General features: G+C 22.3%; 4 protein-coding genes across 4 annotated transcripts; 2 read left to right on the plus strand and 2 right to left on the minus strand.

Annotated features, from left to right (window-relative positions):
• Positions 1–371: 371 nt before the first annotated feature.
• Bm17995 (Uncharacterized protein) lies at positions 372–3,049 on the plus strand (the record flags this gene model as incomplete). Its single annotated transcript, XM_043074797.1, has 6 exons — positions 372–530; positions 949–1,043; positions 1,249–1,346; positions 1,691–1,837; positions 2,445–2,602; positions 2,915–3,049. 6 exons carry the CDS (start codon positions 372–374, stop codon positions 3,047–3,049), a joined length of 792 nt encoding a protein of 263 aa, XP_042930731.1.
• A 2,452-nt stretch (positions 3,050–5,501) lies between these two features.
• Positions 5,502–7,297, minus strand: Bm17996 (Uncharacterized protein; the record flags this gene model as incomplete). The annotated part of the gene is made up of 4 exons (XM_043074798.1): positions 5,502–5,735; positions 6,292–6,384; positions 6,659–6,813; positions 7,036–7,297. 4 exons carry the CDS (start codon positions 7,295–7,297, stop codon positions 5,502–5,504), a joined length of 744 nt encoding a protein of 247 aa, XP_042930732.1.
• Positions 7,298–13,200: 5,903 nt separating this feature from the next.
• Bm1561 (Uncharacterized protein) lies at positions 13,201–14,559 on the plus strand (the record flags this gene model as incomplete). Its single annotated transcript, XM_043074799.1, has 4 exons — positions 13,201–13,317; positions 13,525–13,680; positions 13,875–14,029; positions 14,400–14,559. 4 exons carry the CDS (start codon positions 13,201–13,203, stop codon positions 14,557–14,559), a joined length of 588 nt encoding a protein of 195 aa, XP_042930733.1.
• A 1,931-nt stretch (positions 14,560–16,490) lies between these two features.
• Bm5854 (Uncharacterized protein) lies at positions 16,491–18,488 on the minus strand (the record flags this gene model as incomplete). Its single annotated transcript, XM_043074800.1, has 4 exons — positions 16,491–16,596; positions 16,937–17,129; positions 17,582–17,861; positions 18,468–18,488. 4 exons carry the CDS (start codon positions 18,486–18,488, stop codon positions 16,491–16,493), a joined length of 600 nt encoding a protein of 199 aa, XP_042930734.1.
• Positions 18,489–20,088: the final 1,600 nt, after the last annotated feature.

Consider the following 20,088-nt stretch of genomic DNA (forward strand, 5'->3'; position numbering starts at 1 on the left):
ATATTCTACAGGATTCACAACAGTATCAATAATTATATGTATCAGTAATACAGTAGCTTTTGTCAGTGTTATATATGGAGAGATTATGAATTTTACAGTCTTCTTTCAATACCACTTTAAAAATTTTTTTTTTTGATAACGAATAATTATCACATTTTGAAAAGTACTGATATGAAATATGGTGATAAGGAAAGTAATTAAATGTAATCCTATGTATGCGTTACTATCAGGAAGTATCATAGGTTACGTGAGTGCATTCTAATGGGTGGGTATTTATCAAACGATATCATAGATTATGTTTGCCCTTAATGAAAAATCAGAGATAATGAACGATTTATTTTCAAATTTTTAAGATTTGAAGAGGCGAAGAAATGCATATTTTGCTTATACCACATGTATGTGAAATATGTGCAGCAGTAATTATTATGCTAGTGCTATTATTTTGGCCTGTATATATTTGTCGTGAAGTAACAGATAATGAACTTGAAAAAGCTTATATTAATGATGAGCAATGTGCGCTAGAACTACGTGTTTGTCTCACGTTCCTTAAACACGTTTTTTTTTTTTTTTTTTTTTATTTTAAAGAAAAGAAAAGAAAGAAAGTGATAAAGATATTAACATTTTTTGATCTATTTTCCTTTTCTCTTTCCTTGGAACTACTAAGATTTATTTATTCTTGTAAAAGTTAAGGATGAAAAAGTTACTTTTGTATTAATGAAGACGATAAGTTGAAAAAAAGTTCAATTTTTGAAGCAAAATAAAAATTGTAATAAAGAAAAAGTATAAAATAAAAAAAAAGCTCAGGATTAATTTTTTTATACTTAACTATATGCAAATACAATATTAGAAGCATTAAATGCATTAAAAGGCATTAATAATTATATGAAACAATTAATTATAGGAACATTTGGAATCGGTTAAACAATTATGTTAAATAATTAATTACAGGAAAATTTGAAATTAGTGAAAAATGATACAGTTGTTGAGATTTTACAACAGCAGTTTGATGATCCAATAGATAATATCACTTGGCTAAATATTCGGTTATTTTGTTTCATAAAATTTTCTACTTTGTTTTGTATGTTCTGAAGCAAAAATAATAAATTAATTAATAAAGCATTTGTTTAAAGCAAATGATTTGTTGTACAAAATTGAAATTTGCAAATGTATATATAAAATTCTTTGTAAATTTTTCAGTTTCAGTTTTTTTTTTTCTTTTTTTTTTTTTTTTTAAGATTAATATTTTAGACATGAATATTATTATGAAAAGTTTACTGCTAATAGTATATGTGTATTGCTTGGATTTCGTCAACGATTCGGCGCTACTAATAAGCAGTATGGATCAGGTATAGTTGAAATTAATTTTCTTTTAAATTCTCTTTAAACAGTTTTCTCAAACGAAGAAAATCAATGATAAATTAATTGGCATATTCTTTGATCGATAAAGTAAGGAATTATCATTTGATATGATTAATTATCTTTATGATGGCGACAATTTTAAGTATGAAAAGTGTGAATTGCAAAAACAAAAATGGTTTCACCAAAACATATAATTTTACATACAAATTTATAGAAGCTTAAATTTCAGGTCTAAACTTGTTTAAGTGATTAAATTTTAATCTTATCTCAAACTTAAATATTTTTGCACACAGATACACACATATATATTTATATACTAATGTATTTGCAGCACATTTGTTAATACCAGTAATTACCGCCACAATAACTATATTTTTTCTGTCTACACATATTTTTGAATTTATAACAGATAAAGACAAATCATCATTAACAATTCAAACTTTCTGTGAGCTCATTTGTTGGCTTATCATTTCAATATGTAAGTTTTTAACAAAAACATTTCTCTATTAAAATGTTTTCGTTCGTTTTCTTTCTTTTTTTTATCCCTATTAATCTAATTAAAATAATTAAAATTGTACAATTTACAATATAAATAACACTAATACTTCATCAGAGATCATTTCAATAAAAGGAAGGTTAATACCTTCCCTTTTTTTTTAAAAAAAAAAGAAAATGTTAATTTAATTGGAATAATTGAAAATCATAAATTTTACATTGCAAATAATGCCAACAGTTTTGTTAATGATCATTTCAAAAAATAAAATAAAATTATCCATTTGAATTATATATAACACCAATGCTTCATCAAAGATCATTTCAACAAAAAAGCATTAATTTTTCATTCGTTTTTTTTTTTTTTTTTTTTCATTAAAATGTGTTAATTTAATTGAAATAATTAAAAAACATACATTTTGCATTACAAATAACATTAATAGATTATCAAAGATCATCTCAGAAAAAAAAGCAATAAATAAACAAAAAAAAAAAAAATTAAAATAAATTTAATGAGAATACATGTTTTTGACAAAATAGTAAATGAACTCTCCTTAATCTTTTTAATCAATCATTTTTTTTTCCTCATTTAGCCTTAACTATCATCGATTTTAATTGGAATGGTACAATTGAATTGTTACGAAATTTGGGCGCAGCTTTTCCATTTGAATGGAAAATTTGCAAATATGTTGCATGGTTTTGGGCTATTTTTGCAACATTTGAATTACTTATGATCAAATGCTGTCAAAATGTAACATTTTTACTTCTTAATTTTAGATATTTATGTATTTGTAAAAAAAAAAAAAAAAAAAAAAAAAAAAAAATTAAATTAATTATAAAAATATGAAAAAATGATAGAATGATGTTAACAATTTGTGCTCTTTATTTGTTGTATTATTTATTGCTACCGTAATGAATGATTGCAAATGTTATTTATTGTTTAATTTTATTTTTAATTTTTTTTTGACGATAAGGAAGAAAAAACAAAATGGTGAAGGTGCAAATTTTTTCACTTTTTTTTATTGCTAAATTTAAAAATGTTCATAAAAATTATTTGTTTTAGATTATAATTAAATTTGATAAACCATTTAATTTAACAATTGTGAATTTACCAAATGATTATATGTTTATCGATGAGAGTGCACCACCATATCCAAATGATTATAATACGACTGATAGTGCTGTTGATCTTATGTGATCAATTTATTTCTTCGCTCTTTTTTTCCTTTCTAATTAAAATAACCCAAAAAAAATGTAATTTTGAAAAAAATTTAAATCCAATAAACAGTTATTTTATTCAATTTTACGTTAAATTTGTCAAAAGTGTTTTTTTTTTTTTTTTTTTGTGTGTGCATATGTCCATCATTTTATAATTATTTAATTAATACTGAAAATGATTGTAAGATTATTTGAGAGGAAAAAAGTTACACAATAATTAAATGAAAGAGTGTTAATTAGACTTAGATAATTGCGATCGAATTCAAACAATAGCTGAATTATTAAATTATTCTTAAATTAAATAAATGACTTAAGTTTGATTTTCATGCTTATTTGATATCTTTGTCGATTAGATAATATAGCATTAAAAAAATATTATCAATAGTCAATGAAAAGGGTGATATAATCAAAATTGAGTAATATCACTGAATGTGTAATTAAAAAAAAAAAGACTTCAACAATATTTAAAATTACAATTGAATCAAAAAAAAGACATATTTTGGAGGGAAGAAAATTACTAATTATTTATTTATTTTTTTTTTGTAGCTAAACTAAATAAGTTATATATCATGATGACAATAAATGAGGTAGAAGTTAAATAAAAGGTAAATGGTAAGTAGAAGATGAAAGGTAAATGAAGGTAAATGGTAAAAGGTAAATGATGTAAAGATATTATTATATGGGAAAGTATGGACTAAGATTTACTTCTTAAAATTTGAAAAAGAAAAAAACTGCGAAAACTATTTTTTCAACTCAAATGTTATTTGTTGATAAAGAAATAAAAAAATGTAATGAAATTAATTATTGCTGCAATAAATTATTAATGAAATTTTAATGAAATTTATGAAATTTAATGAAAGTTGTTAATGAAATTTAAATAATATTAATCCATGCATTTCTCAATTTCACTAATTTATTTGAAAGAAAAGAAAACTTTTTTTTCTTTTTAAATTTAATCTTATATTTTATGCTTCAATGTTCAGCAAAAATAAGAAATAAAATATAAAAATAAATTATTGAATGCTGCACTAATCATTCTTTTAATGTTTTATTATTCAGATATAATTTATTAAGCATAGATCCTATGAAAAAGTTCAGAATTCTTTTTACAAATTAAATAATTGATAATTTATGATAGTAATTAAAACACTTGGTAAGCAATAAGAGATATGTTGAAATTTGCAGGTTGAAAAATTATCTATTTTTATTTGCTCTTCAGTTGTTTTCTTGAATATGTCGATATTGTCAATATTTACTGGAAATAAATTTCTTTCTTTTTTCATTATTTTTGAAAAAATTGTTTTGTAATTTCCTTTTAAAATTCATCATTTATATTACATTACTTCGAGTACTAGTATAGTTTAAAAAGTTAAATTAACATTTCCTTTTTATGAGCGAAATTATATTTGTGCTAAAAAATGATGTATTTTTAATCTTGAAATTGTTTACAACTAATTAAAATTTGATTTTTAGCATTTACAATTTCTAGCATTTGAAAAGACATTTCAATTCATTTCGAAAAAATACTTTAAAATAAAGTAAAAAAATTGTCACAAAATATTTATTAAGCAAAAATTATGAGTTATGTGTATTTTTATTTTAAAATCGATTACAGCTAATTGAAATTAAGTTTTAACATTCATATAAAAAACATTTCAAAACGAAATATTCTGAAGGAAAATAATTGTCTCATAATAGTCATTAATATTTCATATTTGCATGATTTATAGAATTAAAAAGCACCTAGAAAAATGATAACATTTATCAAAAGTAAAAATGTCAAAATTTATGCCATCATCGTTCAAAAAAAATAAATAAATAAAAAGGTAAACAAATAAATAAAAAATAAACAAATAAAGGTAAGGTATAATGAATAATGTTATTATATAGAAAATACTAAACTTACTCATATATAAAACAAAATTTATCTAAAATTTATTGATTTTTGTTTCTAAAATGGCACACCTAATGATCAATTTTTAATCAATTAATCAGTTATCATTTTCAGTAATAGAGCTTTTGCATAATGTTTGCTTTTCCTTTAATTACGCTTTTGCTTATTCAAAAAATAATAGTGAATATTGAATAAAAAATAATATTGAAGAAATTTTGATAATATCATCAAATTGTTCACTTTAAAATTTATTCGTAAAAAAATCACAACAAATATGTATCTCATTTGATAATATTCAAATGCTTATCATCACTATTGCGCATAATAACTATTCTATAGTGTTTTAATAATGTTATTGCAACACAACGTTTACCTGTAATTTGCTCTCATCAATTAAATAAACAATAATATAATTCACTCTTTACTAGGAGGCTATAATTCTCTTTCTATATACTATCACTAAAAATGATAACTGATAATGATATGAGAAAAATCGTTTTTTTCTTTTTAATAAGCTAAAATTTTCTCTCTAAAATCATTATCTAAAATATTCATACGAAATAAATAGATGAATTAATAAAGATAAGATATCATTGCTCCTTTTATGATACATACCATATATATCATTTTTAGCCTTCTCAGTGATAATGATTACATCATCAGGATGTTTCCAATATTCATTATCAATGAATTCTTCATATATGCAAATACCAATATAATAGCAAAAAAAATCATGAAATTCACTAATACGTGTTGCAAACATAAACTTTGTCTAAAATATTAAAATAAACTTAAAAAAACAAATAAAATATAAAAATAAAATTATAAAAAATTATATCTTAATTAAACAAATATATGAGAATTTTGACATAACTAAAAATTACTGATAAATGACAACAGATGAGTGGTAATATTATTAAATTAAACTGTTTTCACAAAAACAACAAGCAAACAACAAAAATAAAAACTACTTCCATACTAGTATCATCAACATTTAATCGATTTAAAAAAAAAAAAAAAAAAAAAAAAAAAAAAAAAAAAAAACATAAACATAGAAAAAGAAAAACAAATAATTTAAATATTTGAAAATTTGCTGTAAGAAAACTAGTCATTTTGTAATAATTTAAAATGTCTTTTTTAAAAAAAAATGCTTCATTACAAGTTCTGCTAAAAAAATACTAAAGAAATAAATCGTTTTGTAATGATTCAAAATACGTTTTTGGTCATTAGTAATTTATAAATTATTGAATGAAATTTACACAAATATTTTTGAATAATTTGACTTTATGACTGAATATAATTTAGCTTATTTTTGTTTAGAAACTTACATAAGCTCGTCCAATATGTTGTCGAAATGAAAGAATACCTATCAGTACTGGAAGGTTACGCTGCTTTCTCATAACTGCTGCACCACCATCACCCTTGAAATTTAAAAAAAAAAAAAAAATTGATTGCATTTTACAAATTCTTTTTTATGTAAAACAAACATAAATTTGGTAAATTAAATGTCAAAAAAAAAGATGACATTAAATATTATTGCAATAACAAAAAAAAATTTCGATCAATTTTTAAATTAATATTAATTAATGAATAAAATTTCAAATAGCTAACATTTTATTAACTAATAAATAATTATACTTAATGCACATGTTTTTTTATTTTTTATTTTTCAAAAAAAAGCGAGTAATTTCAAACTTCAGTAGCAGTTTGTTCACTTTCAATTATCATAATGCGTTCGCAAGCTGATAATGGAATACTTGGTGGACATTCATCAATGTAAACATTATTTTCCAGTAGAAGATTTAATTTAACATTAATTGGATTACTGTCTTTGTGATGCATTAAATTTTCTAAATTTAAATTTATCCTTATCATAAATAGTTTAATCAATTATAATAATGAATTAATTATGATAAAAAATCAGTATTTGTAAAACACGTAAAAAATTTGTTAAAAATGTAAACTATGCATTGATCATTATGTTAATATATTGCTTAAAAAAAAAAACGAAGAAGAAAGTATTGGAATAAAAGTTAAATTAAATATATTGTAATTGGGAAAGGAAAGCTTACTTTTACGTCCATATGAAGCAATAATATAAATAGCTCCTTCATTTCGAATTATTGATTCTGATATGCATGCTAAATCAAGATTTACCTCTTCCTTATCATGTTCATTTTCTTCATTTAATTTTCGGATTAATTTATCTAGCGGTTCCACTTCAAAAATTGCTATATCCGAAAATGCCTTATAAAATGGAACACCACGAATCTGCAATAAATCAATTACTTTCACTATTTTTTTTTTACTTTTACTATTTTCCACTTTTTTCATTTTTGAATTTTTAGCAAAATTTCTGCTTTGAATAATATTAATTGGTTATCAAATGCTTTTAGTAATTATTTTTTGTGACACTAATTAAATAATAAATTAATCATCAACTAAAAGTATCTGCTCTAATATTTTCCAGTATAAATTTTAATTGCCCATTTATCTATTTTATCTCCATATATAATTTTGTTAAATGTTTTAAAAAAAATGTTAAAAAAAATATAAAATTTGTTAAAATGAGTAAGGTCCATTAAATTAAGCTTGTGCTTAATATTAAATTTAATTTTGTTTAAATAACGGAAAGATTAATTAAAGCTTAAAGATGACTGCTTAAGGTCTAATTAAAAATGCCGTATAATAGATGAGAGTAATTCATTATTTATGGTTAATTAATAAAATTTTCAAAAATAGAGTGATATCTTCATTGAGCATAAAATTCGTCCATAATTATAATTATAACATAAATTATAAATATTTGGCCTTAGAATTAAATACCATCAGATGCTTAAGCAAACTATAATCGTTCATTACTAGGGGTTATTATTTATCTGCTTAAACCGATCATAATTAATTCGGTACTAGGCTATTGGGCTATTATTTATCAGTTTAAACATATTATAATCATTTATTACTAGGCTTTTAGGCTATTACTTATTTCATAAATCATTTTGTAATAAAATGAACTAACAACACTGAACATTTATTATCAAAATTGCTATTTAAAAATGCATATATGATGAATAATTAATAAAATAAGTATCTTTCTTTTGTTTATTAAATGGCAGAAATGAAAGGATTACTTACAGAAGCAACATTACTAATTATTGATGACATTGGTACAAGTAATGCAATTGGTTTAATTGATGCAACATTTAATTTATTTTCATTTCTATCTGGACAATCCTAAATTAATATTAATATTAACGAAATGATCACAATAACAAAATTAAATATAAATTGTAATTGTAAAATATTTATTACATAAATATTAATTTGAAGAAATTTTTCGTTTTTTTCTTTCTCTTCCCATTATTTTAGAAATATTAATTTGAATTTGTTGTAATTAATGATAGGAAAAAACAAAATAAAAATAAACATACAAATCTTGATACATTATCATAGAGTTTTTTATCTTCCTCACTAATATACAAACAAGATGCACCACCATAGATTTTGAATTCATTAACAGGTGTGTTTTTTAGACCACTTAAAAAATGAACCAAATAAATTTTCTATATATATCATAATTAAATGATCATTGAAGTGTAAAGAAATAGTGATTGAAATTATCGAGTATAAAAGATAAAAATTTCTATTATCACTGAAGTATAAATGGATAAATTATGTTTGAATTACTGTGTAAAATATATTAATTAAAATTATCATCGAAGTATAAAAGGTAAATTATGGTATCAAAATTTTTATCAAACTTCAAAACATATATCATAATTTAAATTAGCATCGGAATATAACAGATAAGAAAATTTCTCCTAGATAAACAAAAAAAAAAGGATAAAAAGTTTGTGGAACTTTAGTTGAAAAATAAATGATAGTGAAAAATTTGCAAAAAGTATTTGAAAGTAAAATTTTCAAATTAATATTTAAAGGAAATTTAAAGTTCACTATTTTAGAAGCAATTTCTTTTATTAAATTTTTGCCATTCAAATTTTAATGTCTTTCTTGTATTAAAAAAATTTTTCTTTCATTAATTTTTTCTTTCGCTATTCAAGAACAAATAAAAGAAACTTTATGCTTTTCTTTTCTCAATTTTTCTTAATTCTTTTCATGTGACTAGTTGATTTTCTGATTTCGGGAAAATATTAAAAATTTCAATGAGATTATCAGTTCATTGTTATTTTTTTTTAAAAAAAGATGAAAAATGTTTACTTTTCATTAAAATCCAAGCAACTGGCTGCTGTTATAATATGACGAAGAGTAATAATAACTCCCGAACAAACATTAATATCTAAAAAAATAAATTTTCAAATTCCTTTTATTTTTTTATTATTAGCTAATCATTGTAAAATTGTTAATTTTATTAATCAACTAGTTATTGCAGAAGTTTGCATATGTCAATTAATGAATTTAAATTAATAAATTTTTTTTTTAACAAAGAAAGCCATTGTGTATACATTTACAAATTTTTCAAAAAAAACTTTTAAAATGAAAGAAATCGACATTACAAAATTTTAAAAGTGAATTTTGAAAATTATGCGAGCAAAAAAAAAATAGAAATTACACTATAAATAAGAAAGCAGAGTGAAAAGACAATACGAATTCTTGGAAAATTTAAAGATTAATTTTTTTTAGAAAAATAAACGATCAATTTTAAAAGTAACCTTTTAAAAATTAAACTTTTAAAACAATTGTATAAATTTAACCTGCTTCACCGTTAACATTTTCTCTGATATGAATTATCTGCACTAAATGACCATAATCAGCAGATGAAATTATTTCTCCACCTAATAATTTGAACTGTGCTTTATTATTTTTTTGAAATTTGATAGTACGATTGCTATATTTGTATAATGATTGACATTTGGTTATTATTTCGAGATTATCATCTTCGGAGATTTTTCCAAATCTTCCACATTTACTACCTAAATTTTAACTGTTAAAAAAATTTTTTTATTCAAAAAATTATAAATTATAAGAATATGGCATATGACAATTATCGATTACACAATTTGTTTTTAATGTTACAAGCTTTTATTGCTACTTAATATAGAAATATTTTTTCTGTTCATTTAATTTTTTCCTGAAACTAAAGACCAATTTGTATGGTAAATTTGAATGGCCAATTGCTTTTGTGCTACTTACTATAGAAAAATTTTATCTAGAAATTTAATATGTGTAGATTTTATAAAAAAATATAGGAATTTTTACTTGGATTATTTGAATTTTCTTTTTAAACTAAAGACCTCATTTATATGACGAATTTGAACTGGCAAATATTTATTATCAGTAGTGCAGTAAACAAAATAAATTAAAGTTTTTTTTCTTAGTTAAACTTTTATAAGTTTTTAAATGTAAGGATAAAAACGCTTCCCTACGGAAAAAAAAGAAAAAAGAAACGGAATGCTTTTTACATTAAAGATAAAAAACGCTCTATGATTAAAAAAATTATGCAAATCAATTCTTCTCGTTTCATTGAAAATAAAAAATGCAATAAATGATTGAAGTTAAACCTTGAAAAAAGCTAACAATCAGTAACCACAGAAAAAGCATAAATGGAAAATGAAAATTTCTTCAGAAAAATAGTCTATTTTATATGTTCATTCTAGTATTTTGAATAGAAAATATTCAAGAAATATTCTAGTAATATAAGTAATCTCCGATAAATAATAATAAAGTATTAGTAACAATGATATGACAAGAATTTTCGAATAAGTAAATTTTAGCATAGATAATTTAGTATTTAATCATTTGAAAATATTACTTTGCTTATTTCATTTAAAACCTGCACAATTTAAATTTTGAATGAATTTTAAATATAATTTAGAGTAGTGGTAAAAATTTGCATACTTCGAAATAATTCATGTTATATAAAATTATAATTAAGCGTTATTCTAACAGTTGTGTTAATCAATAATTACACGATATGGTTGGACAATTAACTGATTCCAAAATTACAGAAACTAAAAGAGTGCTTGACAAAAAAGGTAAAGAAATAAAAGGTGAAAGAATGAAAGGTAAAAAAAAAGTGAAAAAAATGATTTCAAAAATTATTTTAAACTTTTAATTGGTAGGCAGAAATTTTTAATTAATACCTTAATTCACAAAAATTATAATTATGCCATTTAATCTGCATAGTTGAATTTAGATACAATCTCAAAATTTTAGCTCACATTTTGCCATCAATAGATGGAACAGTCAATCTACTAACTTTATTTCAAGCGTTTGTTTTCTTTAAATTGATCATCACTTTAAAAAAAAGAAAATTGTTCCTTTTTTTTAACTTTATTTTCTTATTATTCAACAAATTATAAATTGAATTATCTCTCAAATTTTCTGATCTACAAATAAATATTGATCGTGTTTCCAAATTTAATTTATTTTTTGACAAATAAGAGAATAAAGTTATACACCGGGATATTAATTATATCGGGTATTAATTTTAGGCATATACCACAACTATGCACTGCTTTTACGGAATGTGAAATATTTAAAATTGAAAAACCAAATTTAATAAAATTACTTACTCTTTGCAAAGATGAAATATATCCTAACAATGACCGATGTTTTCGTGTTTTTCTACTTGTTGTTTGTTGTTTCGTTTTAATTTTTAGTGTGAAAAGAAACGAAGAAAAAAAAATTATAATAAACATAAAATTAATTTAAAAAAAAACATAAAATTAATTTAATGCTTATCAGTATTTATAACAATATTACTTATTAACTGAATCGAATGTACTGATTGAATATATCAAAGCTGATCAGAATTAATTAATCTTAATTTATTACTAATATTGCTATTATTAATTTTTGAAATTTGTTCGAAATTCAAGGAATTTTTTCGATCTTTTTTCTTTCTAACTAGAAAAAATATAACTATAACAATGCTTTATATCTTTAAATCAGTGATAACTTCCAACACTCTTTTGTTTACATTAATTAAATTTTTATCTAAACAATCGGGAAAAAACGCTATGGAAAAAGGAATTCAAATTAAATTTGATCGCTTTTGAATCCAAAAATAAAGTCAATCATAGTGTATTTATTGTAAAAATTTTTATTGTGAAAAAGGAATTAGTATAAATGGTTTGAAAATTGGATATAAAATTTTGCATTTTGAATAATTAATAAAAAATGAATGAATAAATATTTTTTTTTTTTTTGCAGATGAAATTTTTAAGTGATACAAATGCTACGAAAATATTCAATACATTTTATGATAATAAAATGTTTATTCAATTATCAGATTTTTATATTAATTGGGTAAAGCGTTGTGGTGACAATCATAATGTCATCCGGTCCATTCTTATCAAAGCGGAAAAAATGGATGCTAAGCCAAAATGGACAATTAGCATCTGGAGAAGGTCATTTACTTCTTGATAATTTACATTAGAAAATTTTATTTTATACAATATCAAGAAAGAAAAAAGAAGAAAAAGAAACGGAGGAATTGATGCCAAAAAAATCTAACTGTTTAGAATTATAAATGAAAATATAAAAAATGAACTTAATAAATTACAAAAAAAAAAAAAAAACTACGAATTAATTTTTCAATTGTAAAATTATTTGAAAATTCAATGATTTTCTTTCTTTTCTTGTTGTTTCTATTTCAAATCCTATTTTTTTAATTTGCTTAAAAAATTTTTCATATAAAATTTTTAGGCAATTTGTTATAAAGGAAGAAGAATTAATTTTAAGTAATAATAATAGTAATAATATCCCTTCTACTACAATTATTGAAACAACTGATTCATTGGTATATCAGTGGGATAAACAATTGCAAGCAGACTTAATGAATAATATGAAAACGCCAAATTTCATAAAAATTTATGATGCAAGCATTTCTTTTCAATATTTTTTTAGAGATCCATTTATTTTTATGTATTGTTTTCAAGAAAAAAATAACAAGCTTAAGAGTAATATATGAATGCTTTATTTTTATATGAAATATATTATCAAATAATCTAGGGAATTATAAATGAAATATTTAATGATAGATAGGTCAAATTGTTTATTTGGATAGATCAACGTGTTGACTAATGATTTGAGATCAATGTAACGAATTTGTGAAATTTTTTTTATTATTTGAAATTTTCGGAAAAAAAAAAATAAAAGTGAAAATAATAGTCTATTGAGCGTAATAATAATTCTTTGATAAATGATTTCTTTCAAAAATTTAATCAAAATTATGCTATTCTAATTAAATAGTTATTTTGAAATTTCAGAAAAAAATGCCACCATTCAATTCTACATTTGATAAATTATCATTTCCAGAACAAACTTCAAATGGTTCACTAAATTTTATTTGCTCTATCAGAAACATTCCAAATCGTTATTTCATTTTAAAAGTAATTAATACTTAAAAATAAGTATTTTTTATCGATTTTACATCAAAATAAACTATGTATATATTGATTACTTGTTCTACTTGTTCAATTTTAAGTGCAATTTTTTGGATGAGAGGGTTTCGTTTTTTTTTTTTTTTTTTTCTAGGAAAATAAACAAACCAATTATAACTTTCCAATTTAATTTCACTGAAATGCAGTATAGTTTAGATACGACCAAAACATCAAAGCTATTGGGAAGCATATATTTATCAGTATGTGGAAGAGAAATTACGTCTAATCTCAGGAATTATTCGAATATATCATTGTCTTTCTTTCACTGATAAATGCTTAACTGTTCAAGAGTTTACAGCTGGAACATTGAAAGTAAGCAAGCAAATTTCAGTATTAAAAAAAAAAAAAAAAAAAAAAAACATTGCAAATCCTTCACTGGAAAAAAAAAAACTAACAAAAAAAGAAAAAGTAAAAATTTACTAACTTTACAGTTTAATTTAAAGTAATATTTCTTATATTGATTCATCCAACTTTTGCATTAATTTTTAGCACTTCATTAATTTCAGGAATTGATAGCAATTCAGGATTATAGTAGTATAAAATTAAGCGAATTCATAATTGCAATAATAATTCTTGATCTAATGAAAATTTTACGTTGCATACATCAAATGAATATTATTCATGGTTGCTTTAAAAGTCATAATATTTTCGTTGCTGGAAGGTTTTCAATTTAAATATTTCAGAAAATATATTCAAAAAATTTTCTTTTTTTTTTTGATCTAGTTTAAGGTCTAATTTGAAGAAATTTAATAACCAAATTACTCTAAATTATTTATCTACATGCAATTTCAACTTTTAAATATTAATTATCCAGCCCAAATTAATCAAACATTCGTTCACAATCAATCAAAATATAACACCTGATTAAATTATTTTTAAATTATTGATTAAACTACTATCGGATTTACTAGAAAGCTGAAACGTCTTTTAAACTTTAATCGCTTTGTAAGTTTTAACTTTAATATAAGTTTCGATCTGCCAAGTTTTTCCTAAATTTTCAATTATTTTTTGTGAAAAAAAAAAAATTATAGGATAGCATATAAGCCACAGCTTAATACATTAACTAATGGTGCAACATTACTTGTAAAATTAGCTAATTGGGATTCTGCAATACAAAATACCAATGGTAGAAAGCACAGTGGACAGTATATCAATGAAAATAACATTGTCACGGATGATAATTACGTATGATAGAGATGAATTCATGCTTATTTTGAATTTGATAAATTATTTAACCATGAATTTTAGCTCTTCGGATTGTTTTTCGAACTTTTTATATCTTAGGCTAACACCTCTTAGTGTTACTAATTTACCATAATATATTGTTTATTATTTAAATATTAAAATGTTTTTCGAATACACCCAAATACAATTTTTTCCATTTATCATTAAATAAATTTATTATGACTAATTTTTTCTTCCCTTTTTTTTGAATGAATAAGTTTAAGTAAGTTTAGTATATTTATTTAATAATATCAATAGTTTATTTAAATATTATTTATTTTTTCTTTTAGTGAATGCTTTGTTTACTCAACACTATCGGAAAAATTGCAGGAAGTAACAAAATGTGAATTAAAAATGTCATTGCAATCATTAATGGTTCATAGAAGTGATAAAATTATTCGATAAATAATAAATAATTAAAATAGAAAATGTGGTATGACAGTGGAAGTTACTTGAAGAAATTCAGAAATCTATTTCAATATTTTTTATAATTTTAGAAATGTGGACCACAGAATTACGAAATTGATAAAATTGGCTTTGTAAATATTGTTAATGAATTAATTTCTAATCAATCATTACATTATTTACAATGCAAAAATGGACGCTACGTTTCTTTATTGAATTTTGAAAAGTTTTTTTTTTATTTATTATATTTTTTTTATTTCTTTATTTATTTAAAATTTACAACCAACCAAAATTTTAAATATTTATTTACTTTTATTCAATTGACCTGCAATAATAAATTGCAAAATAATTTTAAAAAGTTGATTTCTTTTCCTTTCTTTTCAAAAATATTATCACACTTACGTTTACTATGCTTTTAAAGAAATTACTTTTTTTTCATCTGTCTGAAAAAAATTACTAATTCATATTAAGGACAAATTCTGTAGTTATTTTGACAGTTAATGTGACAATAATTCATGCAATTACAAAACATGCAAAAATCTTTGTTTGTTTAATCTGTCATATTCAAAAGATAATATAGCACTCTGAGTAGCTTCGATTATTAAGAATTTATCACTTATATATATATATGATATATGCAAAAAAAAAACTTAAAAAAAAAATTAATATCATTTTTATCATTTAAATTTACAGGAATTTGTATATGCATGAACTTTGGTCAAATTTATTTCATAAATGTTTGAATATGAAATTATGCAATTGGGATGAATTGATTAATATATTTGCGGAAACAGTAGATACTTCTATACGTGAAAATGGAGATCAATGGATAAGATTAAGTGCTGAATATAATGTTCTTCTTCTGGAATTATTTAAGAAAAAATCAAAATTCTATCCTTAATTAGGAGAAATGAAAAAGTTTTGCATAAATAAATAAAATACTAAAATTGCGTGTATTTATCAAAACATAATAATGAAAAATTCAGCTATGACTAATTATTATGAGAAAATAACAACAATGATATCTTTCAATGATTTCAAAATTTTTTGCTATGTTGAAGTATGACTTCAGTTATTTAATATAAAAGTATAAAAATTTCTTTCATATCTGAAAAAATTTAAATAAACAGTAAAATATGTGCAAATTACCAAAAAATTTATTAATTAAAAATTTGTAAAAAAGTTCCATTGAAAAATTTTTATTAATGCGTATAAACTTTCTTCCTGAATTATTCGTACGAAAATATAAATACAAAAATAAAAATATCAAAAGCAAAAGATTTAAAAATCAAACAAAAACAAAAAAAAAAAAAAAAAAAAAAAAAAAGAAAAAAAGAGCAAATGCAACAATCATTAAAGTATTGTCTGAAATTTTTGTTATAAAAAGAAGATAGAAAATTTTCTAAATTAAAGCTAATATACTATTCGGTATATATTACTATTCGGTAATAACATTCAAGTGCAAAGGGCAAATGTAAATAGATATAAAACGATCAATCACTATACAATGGATTATGAATAAAAAGAGAACATCGACCATATGAATTTGTTGTTCTGATATGTTTTGATGAATATCTTTCATCTTCATAGGTTACTTGCCTTAAAATAAATTTAAGTCAGAGTAAATGAGAAAATTTTAGAAATAAATGAATTTTTATTAAATAAAATTTATTTAATTATTATTTCAATTGCTAACTTATATGAAATTATTCAAAGGATAATTTACAAAATTCAATCAAATTTAATCAGTGAGGAAGAATTTCAAAAAAGTTTCAATAATTAGTAAAGTAATGATGTATCCATTGGATTATTTACTTTACGTATTTAAATTATTCATAAAGCTTACTTTTCTTGTAAATTATATTTGTTATTACAATGATAATTCCTATCGTTGCATGCATTCAGAATATATTCATCCTCGGAATATTTGGGAACATACGTAATAGTCCTAACGTAAGGACTGACCGGTTGCCCATTATGCACCGATATCCAACGACTTTCTTTGATAATTTTTTTGAGTGGACCTATCGAATTAGACACAGAAATAGAATTTACTGATGGTACTATGCCACCGCTACCGGAATGACTTGATTGAGATAAAACACGGGAATCATCAGATCGCGGTGAATGCTCTGAAATAGTGTTATAGTTATTAGGGCTAAGTATTATTTAAAAAATTTAAAAAGTATTATGGAAAATAAATGAGTATTAAAAAAAATTTTTTAGAAAATGTACCACAATTAAGTGTTATTTTCAGAATGCTAATTACATACAACGATATTTCTTCTTATGCTAAATAAATAACGATAATTTAAATTTATCTTAAACTTATAAAATAAATGGAAAGTTAAAATTTGCTAAAGTTTTACTTAAGAAAAAAAAATTATTAAAAAGAAATCAAATATATTTATAGAAGCTATAGTAAACTATAACAAAAAAATATTTGAATATAAAATTACATCTTTTGCTCAAGATTCAGACAAAAAAGGAAAAAAAAGTGGATGAAAAGCGTTAAACGAAGAAAATTGATAAAAGCTTTTAAGAAAAAAAAGAATTGATAAAAAAAAAAAAAAAAAAAATGAACCGTAAAACGTATCGTTGCAATGATTTTGTCGTGATGGAAAAGTATTGTTGATAGCCTTATCAATTTCGATACGTGGAATTGAAACAGGTAAAATATCAAATGGCTGTATCGGTGTTACTGGACGGTAACCATCAAATAGTTTTCTATGTTCATTGTTGTTATTGTTTACTTCTTTTATATGTTGACGCCAAGAAGTATTTTTTGATGAAGAAACTGGACTGAATGATTCAATTGATGTTATTGGTCGAACTGGACTTACTGGTCCCACTGATACTTCAGGCTGAAAAGAAGGAAAGAAAAATGCACTATTTAAAAGTTCATTTATTTTCTGTCCCTTTCTTTTTTTAAAAAAAAAGAACAAATATCCAAAAAATCATTTTTTTACACTAAATATCCACAGTTTTTGAATTTTCACTTTTTTTAATACATTAAATTGGAATAATAGGTGGATAATCATTGGTGAAAATTTACTTTCTTTAAAAGTAATGATTTTTAATATATACATAGAACTTATTAATTCGTAAAGAGTTATTATCAAAAGTTAAAATTTAACGATGAAAAAAAAATGGAATATGTAGCAGTAATGAAAGAAGTTTTAATTTGCAAAATATTTCAATAAACTACCAATCCAAACAAAATAATGAATGTTCTTTTTTTATTCTAAGATATTCAATTATTTATACAAAGAAGAATTAACTTCTATGTCTTTTATGTTAAAAATTCTACGTTTAATAATTTCTACGTCCCCATTCATGTTAAAAACTTACATTTAAATTTTGTTCATTATATCATAAACTATATCAATAAAAAATCAGGTCGAAATTACATTGTTTCAAAGAACTATTATAAATTCTACTAATATTTCTACAAATATGAATTCACAGACCTTCTTTTTCCTGAAGAACATCAATTGAGCAAAATGTAATATAGCCAATGAACTGTAGGAATTTCTGTTTTGGAATTATATTTGAGTTTATTTTTTTGTTTGTTTTAAGCAAATAGTACATCACTAGCTGTATGTTTATTTAAACATCTTCTGAAAAAAGTATTACCACACATATATACAAACGAAAATTCATCAATCAATATTTAATCAAATTTAACATCATCAAATGAAGGTTTCATTGTAAATGATGAAATTCCAAATTATGAAAATTACTAAAATTTAAAAAGAAAAAAAATTTTGATTTTCTTTTCTCTTTTAACATCTAATTTCTTAAGTCATTTGAAAACAAACCATATTGAAAAATTCCAAAAATTTATAATTCTAAGTATTAATAATTCCAACGTATTCGAAGTAATTCTAGTATTTAGGAAGTCGTACAAAATGCTATATTTAACTATAATAACTTAGCTTATATTTATCATAATATAAGCAATAAATTCATCATTTTCATCCCTTTCATCACTTTCATCCTGTATAGATACTGTAGGAATATTTTCATTATCAATAGATTAAAGACGTATAGAAGCTAATGCTCTTTTCAAAATCATAATTTTATTTTTGATTTTGTTAGCTATGATAAAAATTCAAAGTCCAAACAAAGAAAAAAAATTTTTTTTCTCAATGTCTAAAAAAAAAAAAAAATAAAAATAAAGGAAAGATAAAAAAATTAAAATTCAAATAAAAAAAGTTTCGAAGACAAATAAGTCATATTAAAGCATATTTTAAAGTATATCTAAGCTCTTTTTTTTTTCTTGACTTGTTTCATGCAAAAACAATAGTGCATTTACAATGAAATGTATAAATTTTTCTAAATATATTGTCTGGAAAAAAGCATTAAACTTTCATATTCAAATTTATAATATCCTAAACATTTCGTTTATAACTCTTACTAATATGCAATTTATCACTACTAAGATTAGAACTGTAAAATGTTGAGAAAAGTAATATTAAAGAGTTTTGTCACAAACCATTGTTAGACTAAATAAATCATACTAATAGTTGAAATTATTTCGCAATGTAAGATATTTTCAAATGACTCATTCATTCTTTCTTCGGCTAGTTTTAATTTTAGTTTTCGATTAAAGTTCTGTAAAAAATTGCTCGTAAATAAGAACTTATTTTTTTGTGCATTTTAAAATACCATTATATTTCTAGTCTTCATCAGGTTTAACTTATCTGCTATGACTCATTTTTTCTATTTGAAAGAATAAAATTAGAGAAATTCCGCTTATTTTACTGGAAGTTTACACTTTTCCATATGTGTTATATTATAACCAACTGCAATTATGAAAAGATATAACACCATGAAAGTTTAATAAAAAATTCTGCAAAACCTTACAGTTGCAATCCAGAAACTATAAGGAACATTTCAAGCTGTTAAAATAGGAGAATAGAACTTTTTTTACATGGTGAATTTTTTTTCACAAATATACACGATTTTCCAAACAATTAGCATTTTAATTGATGAGAGATAATCACAAAAATCATTGTAACAATTCTGAAGTTACTTAAAGTAGCATTTCAAGTTTTATAATCCAAAGGATGAAAAAATTGCACAATA

Source organism: Brugia malayi (assembly GCF_000002995.4).
Source record: "Brugia malayi strain FR3 genome assembly, contig: Bm_v4_ChrX_scaffold_001, whole genome shotgun sequence".
Classification (NCBI taxonomy): Eukaryota; Metazoa; Nematoda; class Chromadorea; order Rhabditida; family Onchocercidae; genus Brugia; species Brugia malayi.